This window comes from Halyomorpha halys, unplaced genomic scaffold (assembly GCF_000696795.3).
Source record: "Halyomorpha halys isolate HHAL.00 unplaced genomic scaffold, Hhal_1.1 Scaffold813.1, whole genome shotgun sequence".
NCBI lineage: Eukaryota > Metazoa > Arthropoda > Insecta > Hemiptera > Pentatomidae > Halyomorpha > Halyomorpha halys.
In genome coordinates, this window is record NW_027113046.1 from 128,034 (window position 1) to 151,952 (window position 23,919).

Sequence of the window (23,919 nt, forward strand, 5' to 3'; positions counted from 1 at the left end):
TCAAATTGTTTTCAGGTCGAAACATCAGCATGAATAATTTTTTTTTATTTGTGTTTATTTCCTGACCACAAACACCAACCATCTTCTCCATATACTAATCTCAAGTTAACAATCAACACCTCATTACAAAATAGAGGAAAATGGTGAAGCTAATAGATAATGACAGGACCTAACACAGGCTGTTAATATAATCAATAATAATAGCACTAATATCACCATTAAGTATTAATTATCCTCACTATGTAAAATGGGAACCATGTATCTCAAGGCACGGCAATATGCACTGAAAGCTTCAGGATACTTTTTCTGCTCATCATATTTAACTGCTTCGTGAAGTATATGAATGGCAAGTTTCTTATTTTCCTCTGTTGGAGCATGGACTACATCGACAAAAGGGTGGTTGAAGAAATCATCAAAGTTCATTCTTTGGTTTGGGTTGTACACCAATAGACCTTTCAACAAGCTCATACAATCTTCTGAAACAGCAACTCGTGTAGGATACTAAAATCATTAAATAACAGTGCTAATATAAATGATTACTATGTATCCAACTAATTTAAATATAATTAAATAACACAGTTTTACAATTATTTACTATTATTTTATTTTTACATTTTGATATTTGGTTTCCAAGCTAACAGCCCAGATGAAGGCTAGAAACTCTAGCCGAAACATTGGCACAATTAAATAAACTACACCAACTTATTTGTGCTTCATTTGACCGCATCTCCAACCATCATCTCCTAGTAACACAGTTTTACAGTAAATATAAGACTAAATATATTTTTTGTTATAATATTCTCGAAAATAATAAAATAAAAGTCGTATGAGAGGGAACATTTTATATCCATTTCATAACCCATAGAACTCAGTTTTGGGGTCATGATATTATTTTACTCATAATAAAATAAAGTTAAAGATTGAAGATGAAAAATTGTTCTTATCGGAAGATTTATATCAGAAAGCTGAGATTAGTCTCTAGTTACAACACTGGAGGCAAATCTCAGCTTAATGAAATGGACTTGAAGCATATTAAATATTTAAGTTTCGTTAAAAGTGGGAAGTCTTTAGGAAGTCCAATAGGAGGCTGATAAAAAAAAAAAATCATGGATAATTTTTTATTTTGTGAAAAACAAAACAAAGACCTTCTAAATGGTTTTGACAAAGGCATATTTTACATATTTTGTTTGAAAAGTTTGCCTAGTTTATTATTTTCCTAAAGGTATATTGATCAAACTTAAATAGCTTTTTAGTTACTGCTTACTATTATCAAAAACTGTCATGCTTAAAAATATACAAAAATTGAATTTCTTGCTTTCCTGAGTGGGATAGGGCCATAATCCATATGAGCCTTTTTGTTGCCTTTAATGCCTAATATTACCTCATTAAAAATTGTCTAGCATTTATGGGTTAATGAATTACTTAGGATAAAATGGAATGAAATTCGATACGTAGGGCCCTTTACTATGCAGAAAATAGCATAAGTTAAAATTATGCTCTTTCCAGAACATCTTTTTATGGTTTTGTGCATCTCTACAGCCCCTCTGAAAAGTCAAAGGGTTAAAAAATTGTATGTGAATTGGGCTTGGGTTAGATAAATGTGTTAAGGGATCCCAACTGTTTTCTCCCACCCTTGCTATTTTTTTAAGTTTTAAATTTAGCTTCTGTAAGTTGGGTTAGAGGGTTGAAAATTTGTAGATGAATTAGGTTGGTGTAAGAGAAATACCTTTTGAAAGTCTTATTTTTTTTTCTTCCTTCTCCAACATTTTTTTAACCTTCCATAACATGTTTGTATTTTATAATTAATTGACTATAAGAATCTACTAATTCGATCTTTGATATTTTATTCTCTCCTTGATGAATACTGTAAAGTAGTTCAACATGGCAAACTAAAGAAAACAATACAATGATGTGCGTGTCCTACATCCATAACTTAAATATGATCATAACACTTTAAATTAAAAATAAATCAGTAACATGTCTGCAAGGTTTTTTTTCTAAAATCATTTTAGGTATAATGCTCTACCAGTCGAAAATAAATATGTTATTTTTTCCTTTATTTTGTTTTTAAGGGTTTGAGTTCTGTTTGGGAAAATTAAATAGAAAAAATTATATAGATCAATGAACTTTATAAATGCATAAAATTTACCTCTATCGGAATTTCTTGAGCCATGGCCTCTGTGATAGCTTTTAAAGTTTTCAAAGGAGCTTTTCCATAAATGCATTCGTACAGAATTACTCCCACAGACCAGAGATCGACTTTATAGTTGTATTTTTTCTTTAAAATGATTTCAGGTGCCATATACAGGGGAGAACCTCTAACATTTTCTGTATAAGCTCTCTCAGAAAGATACTGAGACAGTCCAAAATCTAAATATAAAGAAATAGGATTGATTTCCTCAAACAAAGAATGATAATAATAACTTCAGTCTGTTATTTTTAGCAATATTTTATTTTAGTGGTTTTAAAATTTACGTAGATAAAATAATTAAATATAGATCAAATTTGAGGCTACACTTCTTTGAATTTTGTTAAAAATTGTTAATTTAATATGGCTATCTGTGTTCTATGGCAAATTGTTTATAAAAAAAAAAATTGTAATCATTACTTAAGCGGATCATGGCCAGTTATCTATCTCAACTGTCAACCAGTATCCAATGATATTAATATATCACTTAAACAAATTTAATGCAAAAAAGATGCATACCAGCAATTTTCAAAGTGAAGGGTTTGTACTTTATGAGGAGGTTTTTCGGTTTGAGATCCATGTGGCAGATTTCTTTCAAACGAAGGTATGCTAATCCCATTGCAAGTTGCTGTATAGCTCTTTTACAAATGTTCTCAGGAAGTCTAATAAGTCTTCTTATATACTCCGATAAATTTCCACCTTCACAATATTCAAGCACTAAGTAAACATTCCTAAAATTATGTGAAACATTCAATAGTTTATGATTATGCTTATAAACATAAGCACAAAAAATTGGAATTGTTTTGAGCTTTACAAAAACCAGTGAACATCTAAACAAAAAATTAATAAACTTCTTAACAATTCTTCTGGAATGTACTACTTAATACAGGTGACCTGTGAACTTAAATTTATTTATAGTACAAAAACCTTTCCCTCTTATTAAAAGGAAATGCACCATTAAAACCCTATAAAGGGTATTGTGTTAAGTACTTGACAATAATTCATATTCCTGACAGCTAACAGGAAAGAAGATGAATTGCTATTACAAACACGTTTTTCTACTTAGTGGTTTAATGAGAAAACCATACATAAATTTATGTAAAAATATAGTATATATTAGAGGAGGAACTTTTAAAGCATTAAATCCCATCTTTTTAAAATTTATTTCCATATATTTCTTTTTTCGCCACCTTCATTGTTTATCTTCAGCTAGAATGAATTTCAATCTAATAAAATTAAAAATTTCAGTTGGAAAATTTCTTTAGAATGAATGTTATAGAAATAGAATTCATTAATCACCAATCCATAGGAAGTAGGCTAAAAGCAATGGTACAAATTATATTTTACAATAAAATTAAATAAATTTGTGTAATTTTTTTATGTATTTATTTTTTTTTTCATTAATTAGTACTTGCTGTAGGTTGATATAAGATAATGAATCATCTTTTTAGAAATAAATTGTAAACAGTTGCAATGAATTATTTATTTTACTTCTGATTACTATATTTCCAAAACCAACATTTATAGTAAGCCAAATGAGTACATATGTATTTTAATATCTATAACATAAATGCAGACAGTCATACATACTAATTTTTATTTTTCAATTAATTTTAATAAAGGAACATGTGTGATTATATATTTAGAAAAGGATGTGTGTATTTTAGATTAGACATCAAACAGTAAATTAATTTAATTTATAAAAAGTAAGAAAGTATGGACAAAAATAAAACTTTCATAACAAGCTTTATTTAAAGTACATATAAATCTATTCATTAATATTCTAAACTATCCTTTAGTGCGCGAAGTTTTAAAGAGCTGTTTGGATTTATATAATTTACTAAATTTGAAAGTAAAACTATTTTCAACAACAGTTAATAATACTGATGCTATTAAGATAATAGTATCAATTTCTAAAGAAATAACAAATGCATGAAATGATCAGATGCTTTAACATTAACTCAAAATCTACAGTGTCACAATATACTATGTACACTTATATTAAATCTCAGCTGTCTATTGATAAAGCACAAAAATAGATTTATTTGTGAATGGTTTCATTAATAGGACAGAAGATTAAATTAAAGCTATATGTTTGTTTAGCCTTGGAAATTAATAACAATTGAATGTTAAGCTTTTGGTAGTGTTGGATATGATTAAAGAAAAAGAGATAAAAATTATCCTCTCAACCTCTCGAAATAAGTCAACTGAATAAATATACTTTATATAAAACTATCTACATGATTTCAATTTGCATAACGGATTCTAAACGGTCAATAAAAACCGAATGTATTATCGAAGTGAAACCAAGTTATGAAGAGGCGCTACGAAGATGGTAATGTAATATAATAATCTCATTTAAATTTTAACAAATTAAAAATTGATTAGAACAAGACTAATAAATGTCAGACTTATTCAAGAATGATAAAGTAAACAGTGCCAATAAAGAATATAACCCTAAAACTTTATCCGACCAGTACTACCTTAATAAATAAACTATAATCAGATAAATTGCTTGACTGATAGTAACAATATAAACTCACTTGTCATCCCATTTGAATTCCAACATTCTAACAATATTTGGGTGATTCAATAACTTCATGATTTCAATTTCCGATACAATATCGTCCACTTTTCCTTTAGTAAGATTTTTTTTACTAATTACTTTTATGGCAACCTTCTCTCCTGATACCTAACACAATTAAAATAACGAAATTTGGATAAATGGGATGAATAATAATGATCTGATCTTCTTGTAGTATTTTCTAATAATGTGGATCACTCCATCATAAAGCATTTAGTAAACAAATCATTAGGAATAACAACATTATTAAAATAATGACTGTACATTTCTTATTCACAAAATTATAATTTATCTTTAATTTGATAATAAAACAAGTTAACTTAGAAATTTTACCTTATGAATACCTTCATAAACCTCAGAAAAACTACCTTTCCCAATCAAACCAGTAGAATGATAGTCACTTAGGACTATCGTTTTGGTGGGGTTCGCCTTTGCCATTTTTAATAAACTGCTCTTCAATTAAGTGAGAAAATATAAAGCTGCAAAATACTTATGCATTGTAGTAGTCATGTAAACTTTTAATTCAAAATTTTGATAAGGGTGCCTCCGTGATAAACAACGTTATCATAAAGACTTTTCTGTGTAAAGATTTTAAAAATGTTTTATTAAATTAAAATAATTTTTTACCTTATACTAATATTACATTTTCATACACTCTAGGAATAACGTAAATAATTTTTTACCCTTTTGAATATTATGTTCCCAGTTTCTTGCAATTCTGCTGATGACGTCACGTGTTGTTAGTAAGGGCAGTTTATATGGCAGGTGCCAGTAGTGTTATTTAGGTGTAATTTCTAAATTAATGGGAATTTAAGGGGTTTCTCGTGAGATACCGAAGCTCTGTATTAACGAATTCTTGTTTTTTTGAAATTTTAAGTTATGGATTCGGAGGAGGAGACTTTGTATGATGAAGTCGACTCAGGAAACGAATCTAGTGGAGACGATGTAGATTTTGCGATGGACGTTGGAAACAGTGCAAGAGAGAGACAACCTGACATAGATGATTACCCATTTGAAGTTCTTTCAACAGAAGAAATTGTTCAGCATATGGTAGACTGTATTAAAGAAGTTAATACAGTTGTAGAGGTAATGTATTTTAAATGCCCTTGAATGAGGTTAGAAGATCCAAGCCATTTTACTCCTGTACACTATTTATACTTTGTTCTATCAAGGTTACTTTGTGTTTATCACCTTTGTCATTTTTGAAACTTTCAATTTAATGTTAATTTTCCTCAAGTTATTGCATCCTCTTAGCACCTAATTCATCAAATTTTTGATATCCTCAGTAGGTTCCCAGTTAATGATTGGTTTGGCTGAATAAGTGTTTATACCAATATACAATAAATAATTTCTGGATTAATACATATCAAAAGCAATTATTTTATGTTGAAAAAGTAGTTTCCTTTTTTAGTTGTCATAATTTTAATTCTGTATTGATGTGTATTTACTGAAATAGTTAATTAAGTCCACTTCAGCAATGTTTCTATTTCCCATTGTAATAGATATCTCCATCTTCCAGTATTTTCTTTAATTTACAACTTATGAAGGTTCTACTTTTCATAGATACCTGCTACCACGACCCGAATTTTACTTAATCACTTCAAATGGGATAAGGAAAAGTTGATGGAAAGATTTTATGATGGGAATCAAGAACAACTTTTTGCAGAAGCTCGTGTAGTAAATCCTTTCACGAAACCAGCAATTGTAGCTAGACCTAAGGTAATGGTTCTAACTGTTTTATTCTTGTTTAGTGGTTTTTGCTAACTAATTGAACTCCGGATTTGTTTAATATTAATATAATTCTAGAATAGTTTTCCAATTTATAGTAATATTTATAAACATAAAGTTTATGATCAAAGTAATTAGTGTGTTAACATCTTAGTCATTGTGTCAGTTCTTCTTTGATTTTTCTTGATTTATTAATATATAAGGTAAATTTTGTATTCATTCCTTTTTATTTTCAGTCAATTTTATTCTATAAAACATGTCTTATTCTTCCCTGCAATTGTTTAAAAAGTTGTAATTATAACTCAAGGAATGTTTTAGACCTTTAGTATTTTAAGATTTTCTGCGATTTGATTATTGTAGTTACTAAGAACAGATTATTGCTTATATCCATTTATGTCAAAGTTTTCACATGATATAGTTTAAAAATTTGATTTTAGACAATGCAAATTTACCTAATTTAGCTTCAGTCTTGTTTTTAACATTTATTGTTTTGTTAAATGTGGTTGTATAATATATTTTTCAACATATAATCTATTTAATAAAATAAACTTATAGTTTGAATTTAAAATGGTAAAGATTAATGATTTCAATTTTTTTCTTTTCTATTTAGGATAAGTCTTGTACATTTAAATATTTGTTTTGGGGAAATGGGGTTTTCATAGCCAAATTGAAATTTCAGTGAGTTTGTAATGCATTATACATTGTTATCTTTGATTTTACACTTTTCCCTTAATTAGTTTTATTTATTATTATTATTTTTATGTAGGTAGAGTGTTTTAAATTTAACTTACTATGCAAGTTAATTATTTCAAAGAGTTATTAATAATTTTTTATTAGCTTTTAATCCAGTTGATTAGCTTTGTCCGTCAACATATTCATCTCCATTTAAGATTAAATTAATTACTAATTAAATTACAAACTAATAGCTTTAAGTTTTTCTCTGTTTTATAGGACCTCATTTATTAAAATATTTATTCATTGTCAGTTTATTATTATTGTCACATTATTACCATGTGATTCTATGATAATTTTATATATAATCAGATTTTCATGTTACTATTTAATTCAATTCACTTATGGAAGGAGAGATATCCTTTCCGAACACCGTACACTACTGAGCCTCTTTAAGAATCTTCAGTGCAATCTATTGCGACGATTGCTGGGGCTGATGGTTACTTAAGTTTTTAGTCTATGGTGGAGGTTTATTTCATTATTATGATATCTATCAATTTAAAAACACATTTATACAACCATAAGAGCACATAAAGACCAAATTCTAAAATTAATTGCTACATTATCAAGCCATGTCATGAACCTCTGAGAAATGGAAAATATTGCATGAAGCAAGATTTTTTACCTGGCAGAAGATATTGAACATATGGTTTTCAGTAAGGATGTCTCTCCTGTAAGTAAGTTATATCATATAGTAATATAAAAATCAGAATATGTTAAAATTATCTTAGTACAATTATAATATTGTATTGATAAATTTTTAATTTAAAAAAAATAGTAATTAATAGGAAATGAAGATTTGTTCTAATAAATGATGTACTGTAAAATAAAGAAAAAATTAAAGGTATAAGTTTGTATTATTAATTTGTTTGCCGAATATATAAACTTATAGTTGAATATTATAGTATAGCTGTATAGAATAATTTATTTCTAAATTTCTTAAATAGATACATATATGTTTCTGGACACCGAAAGCTATTTATCAGATATAAGCTAAGATTGTCTGAAGTAATTAACCTGAATAATAACTTACATCATTTTGTAATAAAAGTGTTAATCAAAAATAAATGTATTTATTTAAAGATCCATAATGTATCTTTGTCAATGAGCAGGTAACTTATTAAATAAAAAATTAATTTTAAATTTTTTTTTATATATTCTTTTTTCTTTATTGCATTATATTTTATTCATGAATAAATTTGTGTAGTTTGAACTGTATTTTAAAGAACTGAGTGTTTGTACATTTTTCAGTACCGCAAACAGCAATCAAGTTCTGGAACTGAAGAATGTGAAATATGCTACACGGTTCTCCCAGGACCTGTAAGTAGTAATGTTTTTAATTGTTTTATTATTTGTTATTTTTTTCCTTTTTTTTTTAATATCATGGTTTTTTGAGATTACTGAATGTAAAACCGATAGATTAGGGCTTTCAACTATAAGTATAGTGTTTCATTTCATATTAAGTTACTTTAATACTGCATTTAAGAAACTGATTTATTTGTTCATCCTAGTTGTTTCATTAGCTATATATTTTAGATTGGATTATTAGAAAAAAAGTGTTATTCTTCTAAACTAACTCCTCGTTTTTCTTAATTTTTAAAATAATATTCTCTATTTTTTTTATTGTTCTGTAATAATTTTTTTTAAATATCTCAAACTTATGATTTGAGAGCTGGTTAACCATTATTTTTCAAACATTTGTTATTGAATGCTTATGTTGTTAGTGGTGAAATGGGTTATTCTCTGTTCCTTTTTAAGGTCAACTGTCTTTTTGTTTATCTTTTTTTCTTCAACAGGGTCGTAGAAAATATTGAATTTATAACATTCCCCATAGAAGTTGTACAAAATATACTAACTGGGTGGTGTTCCTGCACCATATTTAAAACAATTTATTAGTAATTAACACAGATTTCTGGCTTCTGTTGATGTATTTTTTCGAATTTTTTGTTATATTACATCCTTCTTCATTAGTGAAACCTATCTCTATTGACTCTACACTCTAACATAGATTTTCTTTTCAATTTATTTTGTGTTTATTTTAACAGTTACTAAACTTATTTTGAACCATCGAGATTGAAAATAATTTTCTTTGAAATTATTTTTCCAACTTATTATTTGAAATTTACTAACGCCAGTGGATTACATGATTTTACCTACCTTTCGAAAATTGATCATTTATTTTAATTATTATTTTTATAAAACTTTTACAATTTTACAATTTATGCACTTCAAATAAGGTAAGAAGGATTGGTTTATCTTATAGATAACCAATCTATTCTAGCCAGAGCCAGAAGGTTGAGATTCATTCTATAGGTTCTCCACAAAATTAATTTCAACCCTCTCCTTTCCCAGGCTGGATTTAAACTATCAATACTTTTTAATTGAGAATGCTTGGGTGATTCTTGCCTTAACAGCCCTAAGCCACCTTAGGCTCACTCCAGAAATGTAACCTTCTCATAATGTTATTACCAAGGTCTGGTTTTTTATGCAGTAAAAAAAAACAACAGAATATACCACATAATATGCAATAAAAAAACTGTAAAATAAGCTGTAAAAAAATATGGAATACTGAGCTGTGAAACCTTCAAAAATGCAATAAGACAATTAAATGTACTTATATGCTTACAAATGGTTCTGATTAAAGAAAGAAATAAGAGAAGGGATTAAAAATTATTTTAAACTTTTTTTTTTTTGCACAAACCATATAATACATTAATAATTACTACGACCAATGAACTAAACATTAAAAAACATAACATGAGACACTTTTCTTTCAAAAGCCCTGATGAAACCATGCAAAGTGGTGCGAAATGTTGTCTCATAATAAATATTTTTTTCTATTAAGTGATGCTTGATTGGGGACGGTCTAATACTCCAGATATGCATATATTGTCATGTATGCAAACTTAAACTTGGTTCATTGCTTCTTCTTGCACTGATTCATAAAGATTTTTGATCAGTGTATTAAAAAAGCATGCAAACAAAATATGCGATTGCATAAAAATGCAGGACTTGTTTATTACTTATCTCTATTCCGGATAATTTTATTGAGAAGCAGTTAGATTCGATTGTTTTTGTTGGATCTCAGCTAATGGCGATCTTTTTGCATGGTTCATCCTTTTTTATCTTGATACATGATTGAAAATAATGGTTACATGTTAATATCAATCATGAAGTTCTAATATAGCATTCACTTTTATCACAGTTTGTAGTGATCTTTTATTGCTTTAGGTGTATCATTTCAGTATTTTTCTGTTTGCTATGCTTGCTGAGATTTGAGATTTAGAAATCTTACACTGGATCGTTGCCAGAACAGGTTAAAATTTTGTTTATTTTATTGTGAATGAAAACCATCTGGTAATGATTAATAAAATTCAATCCCAATAGTATTCAATAGCCTGATAAAATCTTCATTAGCTACATGGCATGAAACATTTTTATTCAACAAAAAGTCAATTCATTTTATATAAAACATTAATCCACTAATTACATTACAGATGATGACTGGGCTCGAATGTGGGCATAGGTTTTGTACATCATGCTGGGGAGAATATTTAACTACAAAAATAATGGAAGAAGGTGTTGGACAGACAATAGCATGTGCTGCTCACGGATGTGACATACTTGTTGATGATGCCACCGTCATGCGACTAGTTAGGGATTCTAAAGTTAGGCTGAAATACCAACACCTTATTACTAACAGTTTTGTTGAGGTTTGTTTATTTATTTATTTTCATTATTATTAATTCATGTAAATTCTAAATATTTCTATTTATTTTAGTCAACTCTTCACAGCTATAATTGTTAGAGGCTTGAAAATCTTTTTTAGGTTACATTAGACATAGTTCAAGTAATATAGTTTTATCTTTAGCCATTTTTTGAAGTTAAAATAGGTATTATATACCAATCAATTTGTTTTTCCGTGTAGAATAAAGAATAATTGATGTCATGTATCCTGTATGATTTGACTTCATGCCAGATCACTGTTCTGATATCTCAACTTAAAACATTTTTTGAACTGATGATCGTAGAAAACTTTTTACCTAGAGAAGTTTTCACCCAAATGTTTTGTAATTCATGCAGAATGGTGTAAATAAAAATCATGCATGTACTTCATCAGTACCTATCAGAAAACAGCTGTTGGTACTGTTGATTAGTAATGTTTTCTCATGGTAGAGATTAAAAGTTAAAAAGACTAACCTTCCTAATAATCTGTGAAACGGAATAGTATCTCATTTATTTATTTCCTTTCAAATCAAGGTTTTATTATGTGTGTTTATTTATTGATTATGTCCAAGGATTGAACAATTATCTTATAAATTCTTCCATAAGTATGATATAATATGATTTATTTGTTAATATTTTAGTGTAATAGGCTCTTACGCTGGTGCCCGTCTCCTGATTGCAATAATGCTATAAAGGTGTCTTACGTTGAAGCAAGACCGGTCGTTTGTAAATGTTTACATACATTTTGCTTTGCTTGTGGCGAAGCTTGGCACGATCCAGTCAAGTGCCATCTCTTAAAAAGATGGATCAAAAAATGTGATGATGACTCCGAAACTTCTAATTGGATTGCAGCCAATACTAAGGTAATTCATTTTAAGAATTGACATAATTAAAGAACTACATTGCTTTTGTATTGATTAAGTACTGTTAAATTATTATTATGTTTTTATGTTTAAATTAAGTATTTGCAGAGATATTTATATTTAATATAGCTGCTGGATAATTGGTTTTTGAACAAACAATTAATACATGTTTATTAATTATTAATACAGTGTTTTGTTTATTTTGTCCATTTCCTCTCCAGATAATTCCATTATAACTTTTTAAACTGAATTGGTAATTACTTTCCCTACTTAGTATTGTATATATTGTTCCTCATACTAAGGAAAGTAATGTGATTGTGTCTAATTTTCGATGTGCAGTTTTTTTTTTTTAAAAGATAATGTATTACTAAGTAAACTGTATTTGCTTGGAAATTTTTTTATTTTATTTCATTGTCGGGTTTTAATAAAAGTGATCAAGTTACATTTTTTATAAAGATGATTTTTTTCAATCTTCCTGTGGCTGGACCAAATTTACGCAATCATCCATAAGTATTTTTAATTCTGAAAAAAATATTTGCTTCAGGCTCAGGCAAGTAGCTATAAACCTCATCTTCGCTGAAATGTTGTTTTCTCCTAGGTAGAAAAATGTTAAGTAAAGACTACTGTCCTAAGATTTTTTAATTCCGAACCCCACCAGAGGCCGTTTCACTCTGTATAAAGCTCAAACAATACTGGGTGCTTCAGTTTGTTCCTTATTAAAGATATATTAAATTTCACCTGTATAAATAACATAGGAATTTTATATATTTATTTAGATTATAGTTTGTTTATTTTCTATTTTATAGGAATGTCCCAAGTGCAACGTAACCATAGAGAAGGATGGAGGATGTAATCATATGGTCTGTAAAAATCAGAATTGCAAAGCAGATTTTTGCTGGGTATGTCTTGGACCCTGGGAACCTCATGGATCTTCTTGGTAAGATGTTAATAAATGAACAGCTCCATCTAAAAATGTTACAACTAATGTATCCTTATTTTTTTTTTTAAACTAAGTTTAAAAAAAAAAATCTTACTTTTGACGCAATTAAGATATTTTCAGTTCTGGTGTACTTAAGAACCTTTGTCAAGGATTAAGGACTGAATCATGACCAGCGTAAAATTAGGTCCAAAAGATGCTTTCTATGCTAAAAAATTCTTTTGTTAAATTATGCAGTTATAAATTTTTTATGATGTAAAATGAAGGAGATGGTCAGGGCTGCGGTCGAGGAGAAACAACTAATAGTTCTGAACTATTTATTCAATGCCTGATGTGATAAGTGTAGAGGACATATTCCCTGTTGACATCTCTACTTATCACATTAGTTCTGAAAAAGAACATTGTCCGTTGAAACGGAAATAAATAAATGGTTGAGCACTATTTTTTGTTTCTCCTCGAATGCAGCCATGACCATCTTTATATTTACCTAACATCAATCATTTTATATAAATGTATATATATAAGATGATTTATAAAATTACAGTATGGTCAATCCTCAATAACTCAAGTTACACGGGTATGACAAACTGTAATTCTAAGTAGTGCATGGTTGGTTAAAAATATTTTGAGTAGTAGATATTTGTTAGCTTCTTAGTTTAAGTTTTTTAGTGGTTACCTTAATAATTAATTTTAACAGAGATTTTATTCAAAATTCAGTACTATCTTGGTAATCCAACAAGTTTTCAGACCGAAATATTCTGGACTAATGTGAGTGATATTTAAACCCTCCAAATTAAAGTTGAATTAATGTATAACTAAATTTGTTTTATTGAGAAAACATGATAACCATTATAGATTATTGTTAAGCAGTAATTGGCCTTTAGTGGTTCCAGAACAACCTGCTCCCTCCACTTCACCTTTTATCCTTCTATGTATAATCAAAATGTTCTTCCCTTAGACATTGCAAGCTTGTTGGATTACCAAACATTTTCAGGTAAAAAAATAAAAAATTAAGATTGTATTGTATATAATGATTTTTTTAAATTTTCAGAAATTTTTTTACAATCTAATAACATAAGATTTATGTTATCATGTATAACATAAATCTTATGTTAATAATACAAATAAACCTATGATTTCTAATATATATTTAATAATAAGCTGAAAATGACGAGGAAATTGCCAAATTGATACCTTGCCACTTGTCTTAGTCCACTTTGTGTTTCTGAGGTTGTTAACTTAACTGTTAAAATTTAATGAGTTTAATTAATTGTCAATTCAAACAGTATGTACTAATTTTGCTGGATCAGGAGCTCAGCTTTGTTGTGACTCAGCAGTTTTAGTTTTTGAATAGTTATGTCCTGTAGATAGTTGCTATAGTTACTCTTCAATTGGTAATTACTTGAAAAAGCGGTCAATAGTCATTAAAACAGCTTTCTGTCTTTTTTTTCTATATTTGTTCATCTTGAAGAGGTTATATTTTTCTCTTTTTCTGTTGTACTTTTCTCTTCTCTTCTCTCTCTCTCAAAAAAAAAAAAAATTAAAAGAATTATTTTTTAATTATTTTCTCATTGTTCTATTCCAGGTGTATCCCGAGGTATGCTGAAAAAACTTGAGTTATTGAGGATCGGTTGTATATTGTTAATTTATTATATTTGTTATGATTGTTTTATGTTTTGTTCTTTATTAGGTATAATTGCAACAGATATGATGAAGAAGAGGCCAAAGCTGCACGTGATGCACAAGAAAAATCTCGTGCAGCACTGCAGCGTTATCTTTTCTATTGCAATAGGTACATGAATCACATGCAGTCTCTTAAGTTTGAACATAAATTATATGCCTCTGTTAAAGAGAAAATGGAAGAGATGCAACAGCACAATATGTCTTGGATTGAGGTGAGTTTTAAATATCAACAATTTCAATCTGTTAAGTTGTAATGTTATTGTTATTGTAGATATTTCTTTGAAATAATCTTCTTGTAAAATTAATAATTAATAAAAGACTTATCAAACCCTAAGGTTTGTTATCGATACCACCAATCACAGTCTAAACACATCTTCAGCTCTGTATATTGTTTCTAATTTTTATATTCTATCAAACACAACACATTGCTTTCCCTCATATATTATAAAAGCTTTATGTATGATCACTCTATCATGTATTCACCGCTTGGTCCACACTGATCTCTTTTCATTTAAAAATTCTGTTTTTTACATTCTATTTTCATTTAAAAACATCCACTCATCTAGAACAATAATGGTTGCTGCAACCTTGGAACAACTCATATTGGCTGCATTGAACCGAGGGACCTGCCATCTACCCTAGATCCATTTGGTCCAGAAACAGAACTGCTCGAGACAGGAAAAGATGGTATTGATGAAACCTGGTTCATCTTTCCTCTTATTGTGTGTAGAGGGCCATATCCATAAAGTCAGTTGATGATCCTCTGTATTCCATGTTTTGTAGCCAGCTTAAGTGACTTTCATCTACTTAACTGTAATAGCCTTAAGCTGTGTCAATCAGGAGTGAACATATTGAAAAGACCTTGTCTGAGCTGAACACTTTAAAATGTACACGGTCACCGAGTCTGTCTGTTAGAGGTGTGTTCAAAAGACCCTATATCTTCAGAAAACACTGGTTGGAACTGAACTTGTTAGAAAAATTTAATGGAATAACATATTAAAATTTTACTATTAATGGCCCTTCTCTCTTTTATGTTAAGGCATAAAATATTAGTTCCAGAATAATAATAATTAGAAAAGAACATTTATTTACTTAATTCAATTCTGAGGAAAATTTTCATATTGTAATAGAAGATTGCATGAGCTCACCAATCGGACTGGCACTGCCGAAATTGTTAAACTGCTCTAAGTTTCTACTCTCCTATTACAGTGTAAAAATTTTCCTAGTGGGATTCTATCCTTAGTTTAAGTCACTATTTGGCTACTTAAAGTTATATTAAATAATAAAGGAATTTTTATAATTTTAAACTGCTATAACCGATGGTTTATATCAGATTAGTGGAAGTCTGAGATTTAGATAGAAAGATAGTGCTAACAATCTTTCATCTATGTTTTAGTAGGGCTGAAAAGAGTGAAAGATGCTGTTAACTCTGATTGGTGGGATATGAATAGGACCTCTGGGTTTACTTAGGCTCATTGTTCTTTTAAGTTAATATTGCCATATTTTTTTCTGTTTTTTGACTATTTCTGTTTTCCCTCAGGTACAATTTCTGAAGCGTGCTGTTGATATTCTTTGTCAATGCAGGCAAACTCTAATGTATACATATGTATTTGCATATTATCTTAGAAAAAACAATCAATCAGTGTTATTTGAGGTAAATTTTTTTTTCAAATTAATTTTTTATGTTTTATTTAACAGTCGTTTCAGTGAGTGACAAAAAATTTTGCAGGATAATCAGAAAGATCTAGAAAGTGCTACTGAAACCCTTTCAGAATATCTTGAAAGAGATATCACTTCTGAAAATTTAGCAGATATAAAACAAAAAGTTCAAGACAAGTATAGGTTAGTATTTTTATTTAATATAAAATATCTTGTATTATTTCAAATAACATTTTTTTGTTGAACTATACTTTACTTATCACTTATTATGTTAAACAAAAAAACTGATTTGTTTTTATATTTGAATTATTCTGTAATTCCAGGTATTGCGAAAGTAGACGGAAAGTTCTTCTAGAACATGTTCACGAAGGATATGAAAAAGAATGGTGGGAATATACGGAATAGTGATAAAAGAAGAGAAAAACTAACAAAATAAATGTGTGATATAACATTAGTGCATCAACTGAAGTGAGGCACGATTCTAGGATGAATAAGATAAATGTATATGTATATATACATATTTAGGGATGAAGTTGAAAGTGTACAGAACAATTGAAAAGTATATATTTATATAAGGACTAACAAATACATATATATTTGACATTGTAGGAAAGTGTGTCTAATATATATGAATAGATGTTATCAATTTATTTATTAGAATATCGCTAAGGTGAATTATGGACTTTTTTTTAATTTAACATAAAAATCTTTCAAATTCTTATCATAAATCTAAATTCATAGATTCTATTCTCATTTTCGAAAATCAGTTTTGTTTGGTTCCTAATTTATTAAATTTGTTTTCGAATACTTAATATTTTTTATGATTTTTGGGTATTGTAATGGGTATTGTAAAGGCGAGATATTCTTATTCTTTTTTAATTTATTTTTTTGATACATATGAAATTGAGAGCGAAACGTAATATATACACTGTCAACTGTATTATATTTTATCATTGATTTTTGACTATCAGAAATTGTACATATTTATGTATACATATATATTTAAGGTTATATAATTATGTTGTAGAGAAGAAATTTTATTCATGAAAAATGAAGAAAAAAAAATTGCATCGCTGATATAGAATTGTTAATTTCCTTTTTATTATAGTATCTTAAATAATATAAATATCTTTAGTGGTTTATCTCAGAGTTGATGATTTCAATGCGGGCGATTTCTTTTCCAAATTAGCTCTACACTTATCGCTTTTTGGCTTTTGTTTTCTCTCCTTAAAAAAATGCTTTACTCTATTGTAATAGGCCTATAACACGACATTGTTTTTTTCTGTCACTGAACTGCAAATATGATAACTCTCTTTTTGTTTTGAATTAGCACCTAACTGCACTTAGTAAAGATTAAAGAAATGGAAAAAAGAAAAGCAAGTAGATTCAGATTTTAAAGTTACCACTCTCTGAGATTTTTTTATTGTTTTTTTTTGCACACATTCGCATACCAACATGTATTCATCTGTGTGTGATATATGTATATACACTTTTATATATCACTGTACAATGTATACACCTGTTGTTCATTGTTCGTGAGTTTGTTTCTGCATACATATATCGTATGTATGTAAGGGTTTATATGTTGTGATTTTTCTGTAGACAATTTTTTTATTGTCTATGTAATTGTATTATATGAAAGATGTGTATATACTTATAAAATAAAAACCAATTGCATATTTTTTCCTATTAAGATTATTATTCTTGTTTACTTTACTAGTCATGTGTAGATATTTTAATTTTGGAAAAAATAAAAATTTTATATGCCTGAACATATGAGGATGGATGGTTTGGTTTTATAACTTAATAAAATTATATATCTAATTTATGTTAGGTCCACCTTGTTCCTCTAATATTTGTTACATATTCTCCATTACATGCTTTGTTTATTGTTCTAAGAATTTGAAATAATATTTTTAAAACGTTTTTCAATTCGAAAAAAAAAAAAATTGGCTTTTATTTAAAGTTTTCTTTTATTTATTAAAATATGGATTTTACCCTCAAACTATCCCTTTCCCTTATGTCCCATTTTGATATCTCAGTGTATGATTATTAGTTTTTTCTTTTCAATTGGAAAATGTAAAATTTAGTAAACTGTTTTGTACTAACTGATATTCAATTTATTTCTTTTTATTTTGTTAAGATTATCTCTGGTGTAGTGGTTACAGCCTGTCTAAAAACTGCAAGGTCTTAAGCTCTATTAATATTACTCTTATAACTGTTTATTGATTAATATCACTTTGGACTCGTGGAAGTGCTCACAAATCCTTAAAAAACGTCTATTTCTATTTTATAAAAAATAAATATTTAGAGATAGTGTTCTACCTATAACCAAAAATTTTTTTTTTTTTTCTCACAGCACTACTATATATAAATCGAATGAATTTAGGTAAAATGTATATGATAACTACAGTGAAACTATTGAATTGTTTAAAACAACTTAATGGATGATGTTTTCGATGTTTTTTTGAGATTCTTTATTCAGTACTATTTGAATGTGATGTACAGTCAAAAGTAGATAAGCTCAAGTTGAAGGAAGGTTTATTTATTGAATTTTCGAGTTACTGAGTTTTCTAGATATAAGGATAAAAAAAAACTTGCTTGCTCATTGAAAGTTTAAAAATATAAGAAACACATATTAAGAGGACACGTCCAGTGACCAGTCAATATAAACAAACAGGCATCATTTCACCAAGAAATTAGGTTCTTCTAATCCTTCAAGTTTTCACTTACTGAGTTTATAAGAGTTATAGTCTTATATATTCGAGTTTAATTTTATCCACAAATACATTGGGAAATAGGGTTGACTTTGAAATGTGGAGTTAAATAGATTTGATATCTTTTATGTAAGGAGTACTCATCTCAACTTATAAACCTTGTATCTAACCTCATCATACTGTTATTACTTGTTGGTAAGGATGGTTAATGGATGTTATTATTAAAAAATAAAATAAACTCAAATTATCTTTTCTAATGTGGCTGATAAACACCTTTTATTGGAGATTTTTCCTCATCTTGAGCGGCTTTGACCGGTTTAAAATGTTTAAACCTATAAAGTTGTAATTATAGCAAGAACAGTATTTGAAATTTATAATAATTTATCTATGCAAAAATTGTTGAATTCTGTTCATCAAATAAATGCTTTGCTAGCAGAGGCTGTGCTTGGGGAAATTACCTTCTTTACGCATGGCATGTTATATAGTCAACAATTGATAATAGATAATTAGCTCGCTTCCTTTATGATCAGGTATATAGAGATATTATGAACTAACATTAAGATTTATAAGGGTTTTAAATAGACACTGTCATCGATTCCAGGATTTTATCTGGTTACTCTAATTAATTGGTATCCGAAGTGATAAACAGCTATACATTCATAATTATAAATATTTTAACATTCGTTAGAACATTTAATGTATTAAATAAATGAAGGTTGACCTTCACTGGTTATAGTTAATATTTCTACGAAGGTGGACATTCACTAGTTATAGCTGACTTAAACTAAGCATGTTGTTCATGAGTAATTTCAAGTTGAACTGAGAAATATGCTATTACAGTTCTCAGTAAAAGTTTACCTCACCTGTAATATATAGGGAAAGTCCAAAAGATTTAGCAGTTAAGGGCCCCTCTTTCTCAATATGACAGAAGTATGATTTTGGTATGTAGGATGGTAGATTACTTCTTTTCATTAAGTTTCTGAAGTGAAACTACACAAGAAAAAAAATTTATATTGGAATAAATTGATTTCATGACATAAGACGAAACAGAAGTGGGACAACGCTGGTCAATTTTAGTTTAATAGGAGTTTAACAATAGTATTTATAATTTAATTTATTATTTATAGTTATAATTTATAATAGTAGCTTAGCAATCTCAGCCTGATTGAGTGAGCTCCTGTCCTCATACTCTCAATATGTCTCACATTACAATATAAATTTTTTTCCAGATAGAATAGACTTAGAAAATTGCTTTTCTATTCTAATTTTTATTTTGGAACTAATATTTTTTGCCTTAAGCTAGAGGAATCGCATGATTATTATTAATACAATTTTAATGCATTATTTTATTTCCCGAAGTGCCATTTCTGTTGGCCATTCTCAAGGCTACCACAATTTTTAATTTCTTTTACTTTTTTGTTTATTACATGAATTGAAATATTTATGAACCAAATTTAGTAATGTAGGATTACAATTCCAAATCTCAAAGAAAGAAAAATGTATTGTCAAGTCTCGCAAAACATAAAAATGCATTTGTTTAAATAAATCAATTGGTATCCATATTGAGTCTCAACTCTCATTATTATATCGCCATCAAGGACAATCTTAAATATAAATTTACACCTCACATTCAATTATTTAAAAACGTTTTGCAGGTTATTCTGCCCAGGTCATTAGTTACAAGTCAAATTACCCTATATTTTGTCACAAATTCATTAATTTTTATTAATTAACTTCTAATTTTAGATCAACTTAAAACTATCATATAAACAAACTTTAAAAAAAAAATATATAGTATTGAGACTTAACATGAATACCAATTGATTTATTTAAACAATAAGTACCAGTCTCAAGAAATTGAGAAGATTATTATATACAAATTAAAATGCATCTTACTAAATAAACAACTTGATCAAAATTGTGATAAGTAGATTTTAGTCACCCTGGTGCATGTATTTCTTAAAACCTTTCATTTCAACAGACTAATTTCTTCACTTAAAATGTTGAAAATATACTTAAATTCAAACAAGAATCAAGTAATTACAGTTAATCAATGAAAACCATTATGTCAAGGGATTGATCAAAAACCAATTTCATTTTATTTATTTCTTTAAGTTTAGGAAATATAATCATAGAATCCAATCCTTGGTACACAAATAATACTCATTTCATAATCATTGAAGAATACTCATTTCATAATCATTGAAGAATACTCATAGAAATAATACTCATTTCATAATCATTGAAGAATACTCATAGAAATAATAATCATTGAAGAATACTCATAGAAATAATACTCATTTCATAATCATTGAAGAATACTCATTTCATAATCATTGAAGAATACTCATAGAAATAATACTCATTTCATAATACTTGAAGAATACTCATTTCATAATCATTGAAGAATGAGAAATAAAGTTAGCATAGGTGTTAGCTCCACCAATATTTTATGGAGGCCAAAGTGTCTCTCAGTTATTGCGTTACAATAATCTTCATCCGCCACTGCAATGGTGACCACCACTGCAACCATGACTTTAAAACTATCTAAGATTGCAATGATACATTTATTACAATTTATTTTACTTTTTATTACAAAATTAAAATTCAGTACTACCAAAAAATTATAGGTTGAGCTGTTAGGGTCCTAGAGATAAACAAAAAACATGTACACGAAATGTGTACATAGTGCATTTACACTATGTAAAGCATAATTAACAGTATAATTACTGAAAGGTAATGTCTTTATTTTTCTAGTTACAATTCCATATTACATGTCAAATCTTATCATTTTTGCATGCTATGGCATGTACATACAAGCAGGGAATATTAAAACTATTTTTTTTTTTAACTTTTTATAGGATAAAATTATTTCTTGTACTATTTAGTGTGATGACATCTTATGTAAAAATAAGAACATATATATTTTTTTAAATTTTAAAAGTATTTAGATAATATCTAGGAACAGAACTATTCTTACTAACTTCGATAGAAAGAAAAATATGAAACAAAAATATTCTGGAGGACAAACCATAGAAGTTGATTTCAACATATTTTACAGTGTGTTAAAACAAGTTGGTCGAAATAAGTGAAATATTTTCACTACATTTATTTGGACCATTTCCTGACTTGTAGTAATTTTCTGTTTCTATCCTCACAAGATATAATATTGTATTACATTAATATAATATAATAATATATTATTGGCAGCTCATAAATAGAGTAAGAAGTAAAAACAAATCATGAAACACAAACATAACATATTAGAAAGATATGTATTCTGTAATAATTATACAAAAATCATACTAAATCTGTATGAGGAAATAAGGAAATTTTATTTTCAGTAGTGATTTTTAAAAAATATATAAAATCAGTATTAACTTCAATTATATTAAGTACTAATCTTACTCATTAATAAATACATCTATCAGCCATTACTATTCAATACATTTTTTTTATGAAAAAAAAATTCATACTTTACTTTAAATTTATTTTAGTTAGCTCAAAGAAAAAAAAATTAAAGTTTTAAATGCAAAGAACATTAAATATATAACAACCTAAATCTAAATAGATTTACACCTATTTACAACATTTATAAAAGAATAAATACTTTTTATTTAATTATATTAAATTATTTTAACAATGAACAAACATTAAAAAAAAAACTGTTATCCTTGATACTTTAAAACAATTATTTGTTGATAAAATCACAGTAATTAATAAAAAGGTATGAGCTATACTGTAAAAACTTGTATAAAGAAAAATTTTTCCATTACTTCATTCAGAAATCTTTTTTTAAAAAAAGTTTTCTGTATGATAATGAAAATAATGTCAATTTATTTCCATGCCTGCTTGAGAGCTTTATGAGATGCAAGCTTCTTGGTGATGTAAGCAGCAGAAATGAGGCCGGTTAAAACGGCTGTAATCAACCAGTATTCGAAATCATCTTTCAGGACATCAAAAGTTTTTGAAGGAGCCACTCTTGTGTAAAATAAATCTGAAACCAAAAGATAATGATATTCTCATTTAATGAAATATATTCTCCAACAATTCTTCCTCTTCTATTTGTTGCTGTAAAAGTTGGATGCATTTCTTCTAATATCTTAATCTTCCTTGATTAACACAAGACTTCTCTGCTTCCTAACTCTACTTCAAGTTCACAAGAAAAATAATGACTGTTTACTTCAAACTAGATTTCATTTTTTATCTGATTTTCTTATTATTATTTCTCCCTTCTTGGTAGTAGTAGTAATTTTGACAGAGGGAAGATGGAATTATCTAGAGATAACCACTCTATTCTAACCAGTGTGGGAGGGTCAAGTTTTCATTCCATGGGATTGCCAGGAAATAAGAGCCAATCCCCCATGGTCAGGTTTGAACTGGTGCTGCTGCAGTTCCGAGATTGCTAAAACTGACAGAAACTTAAGATAAATAACATGAAAGTATTACACTTTTCGTTGAATGGAATATGGTCCGGGTGCGGTAAAAAAAAACTCAAATAGTAAATAATTATACTATTTTTATTGAGCCAACATTTCGCCCCACGTTGCAGGGCTTCGTCAGGGCTAAAAAAGATACAAACACTTGACATAGTTCCAAAAAAGAAAAACATAAGCGGAAAATAATAGGGGTATAAAGTGAAAAATAATACTATTTACAACCTTTAATTTTTCTTATTACATTTTACTTTTCACTTTATACCCCTGTTATTTTCCACTTATGTTTTTTCTTTTTTGAAACTATGTCAAGTGTTTGTATCTTTTTTAGCCCTGCAACGTGGGGCGAAACGTTGGCTCAATAAAAATAGTATAATTATTTACTATTTGAGTTTTTTTTTATCACACCAGGACCATATTCCATTCAACGAAAAGTGTAATACTTTCATGTTATTTATATTAAGTTTATGTCAGTTTTAGCAATCCCGGAACTGCAGCAGCACCAGTTCAAACCTGACCATGGGGGATAAAAAATGAAATATAGTTTGAAGTAAACAGTATTTAGAAAAAAACATTTGTTATAGCGCAATTTCTATAGATTTTATAGAAAGGTATTCCCTTCCGAATTTATTTTATTTATTATTTAAATCAAATGAGACCATTTAT

General features: G+C 28.0%; 3 protein-coding genes across 9 annotated transcripts in view; 1 reads left to right on the top strand and 2 right to left on the bottom strand.

Annotated features, from left to right (window-relative positions):
- LOC106686371 (serine/threonine-protein kinase ULK3) overlaps nucleotides 1-5,312 on the bottom strand; it is a 21,003-nt gene extending 15,691 nt beyond the window's left edge. For 2 of the 5 annotated variants that reach the window (XR_002945106.2, XM_014429637.3), the window contains exons 1-5: nucleotides 5,106-5,312; nucleotides 4,732-4,880; nucleotides 2,708-2,919; nucleotides 2,150-2,370; nucleotides 240-501 (exon numbers count right to left, since the gene is read on the bottom strand). Coding sequence is in view for 1 of the 5 variants with exons in the window: in XM_014429637.3 (XP_014285123.1) it covers nucleotides 240-501; nucleotides 2,150-2,370; nucleotides 2,708-2,919; nucleotides 4,732-4,880; nucleotides 5,106-5,210 (949 nt within the window). In the remaining 4 variants the exon portion in view is untranslated. Of the gene's footprint in view, nucleotides 1-239; nucleotides 502-2,149; nucleotides 2,371-2,707; nucleotides 2,920-4,731; nucleotides 4,881-5,105 lie in introns of those variants that run through there. The other 3 variants (XR_010844326.1, XR_010844328.1, XR_010844327.1) reach the window with 3 other exon arrangements.
- On the top strand, nucleotides 4,150-17,789 carry ari-1 (E3 ubiquitin-protein ligase ariadne-1). 2 transcript variants are annotated; one of them, XM_014429640.3, is made up of 11 exons: nucleotides 4,150-4,523; nucleotides 5,650-5,858; nucleotides 6,336-6,491; nucleotides 8,484-8,552; nucleotides 10,730-10,945; nucleotides 11,600-11,821; nucleotides 12,628-12,758; nucleotides 14,449-14,653; nucleotides 15,982-16,095; nucleotides 16,171-16,283; nucleotides 16,424-17,789. In XM_014429640.3, the coding sequence occupies exons 1-11, from the start codon at nucleotides 4,502-4,504 to the stop codon at nucleotides 16,503-16,505; spliced, it is 1,539 nt and encodes a 512-aa protein (XP_014285126.1). In that variant the 5' UTR covers nucleotides 4,150-4,501; the 3' UTR covers nucleotides 16,506-17,789. The 2 variants fall into 2 exon arrangements, with proteins under 2 accessions (XP_014285126.1, XP_014285127.1); XM_014429641.3 differs by having other exon boundaries at nucleotides 4,151-4,523; nucleotides 8,496-8,552.
- Nucleotides 17,790-21,531: 3,742 nt separating this feature from the next.
- The window catches only part of EMC1 (ER membrane protein complex subunit 1), a 20,628-nt gene continuing 18,240 nt past the window's right edge, over nucleotides 21,532-23,919 (bottom strand). For both annotated transcript variants that reach the window (XM_014429664.2, XM_014429665.3), the window contains one exon: nucleotides 21,532-22,814. In XM_014429664.2, the coding sequence (XP_014285150.1) occupies nucleotides 22,654-22,814 (161 nt within the window). In that variant the 3' untranslated portion in view covers nucleotides 21,532-22,653. The remainder of the gene's footprint in view (nucleotides 22,815-23,919) is intronic.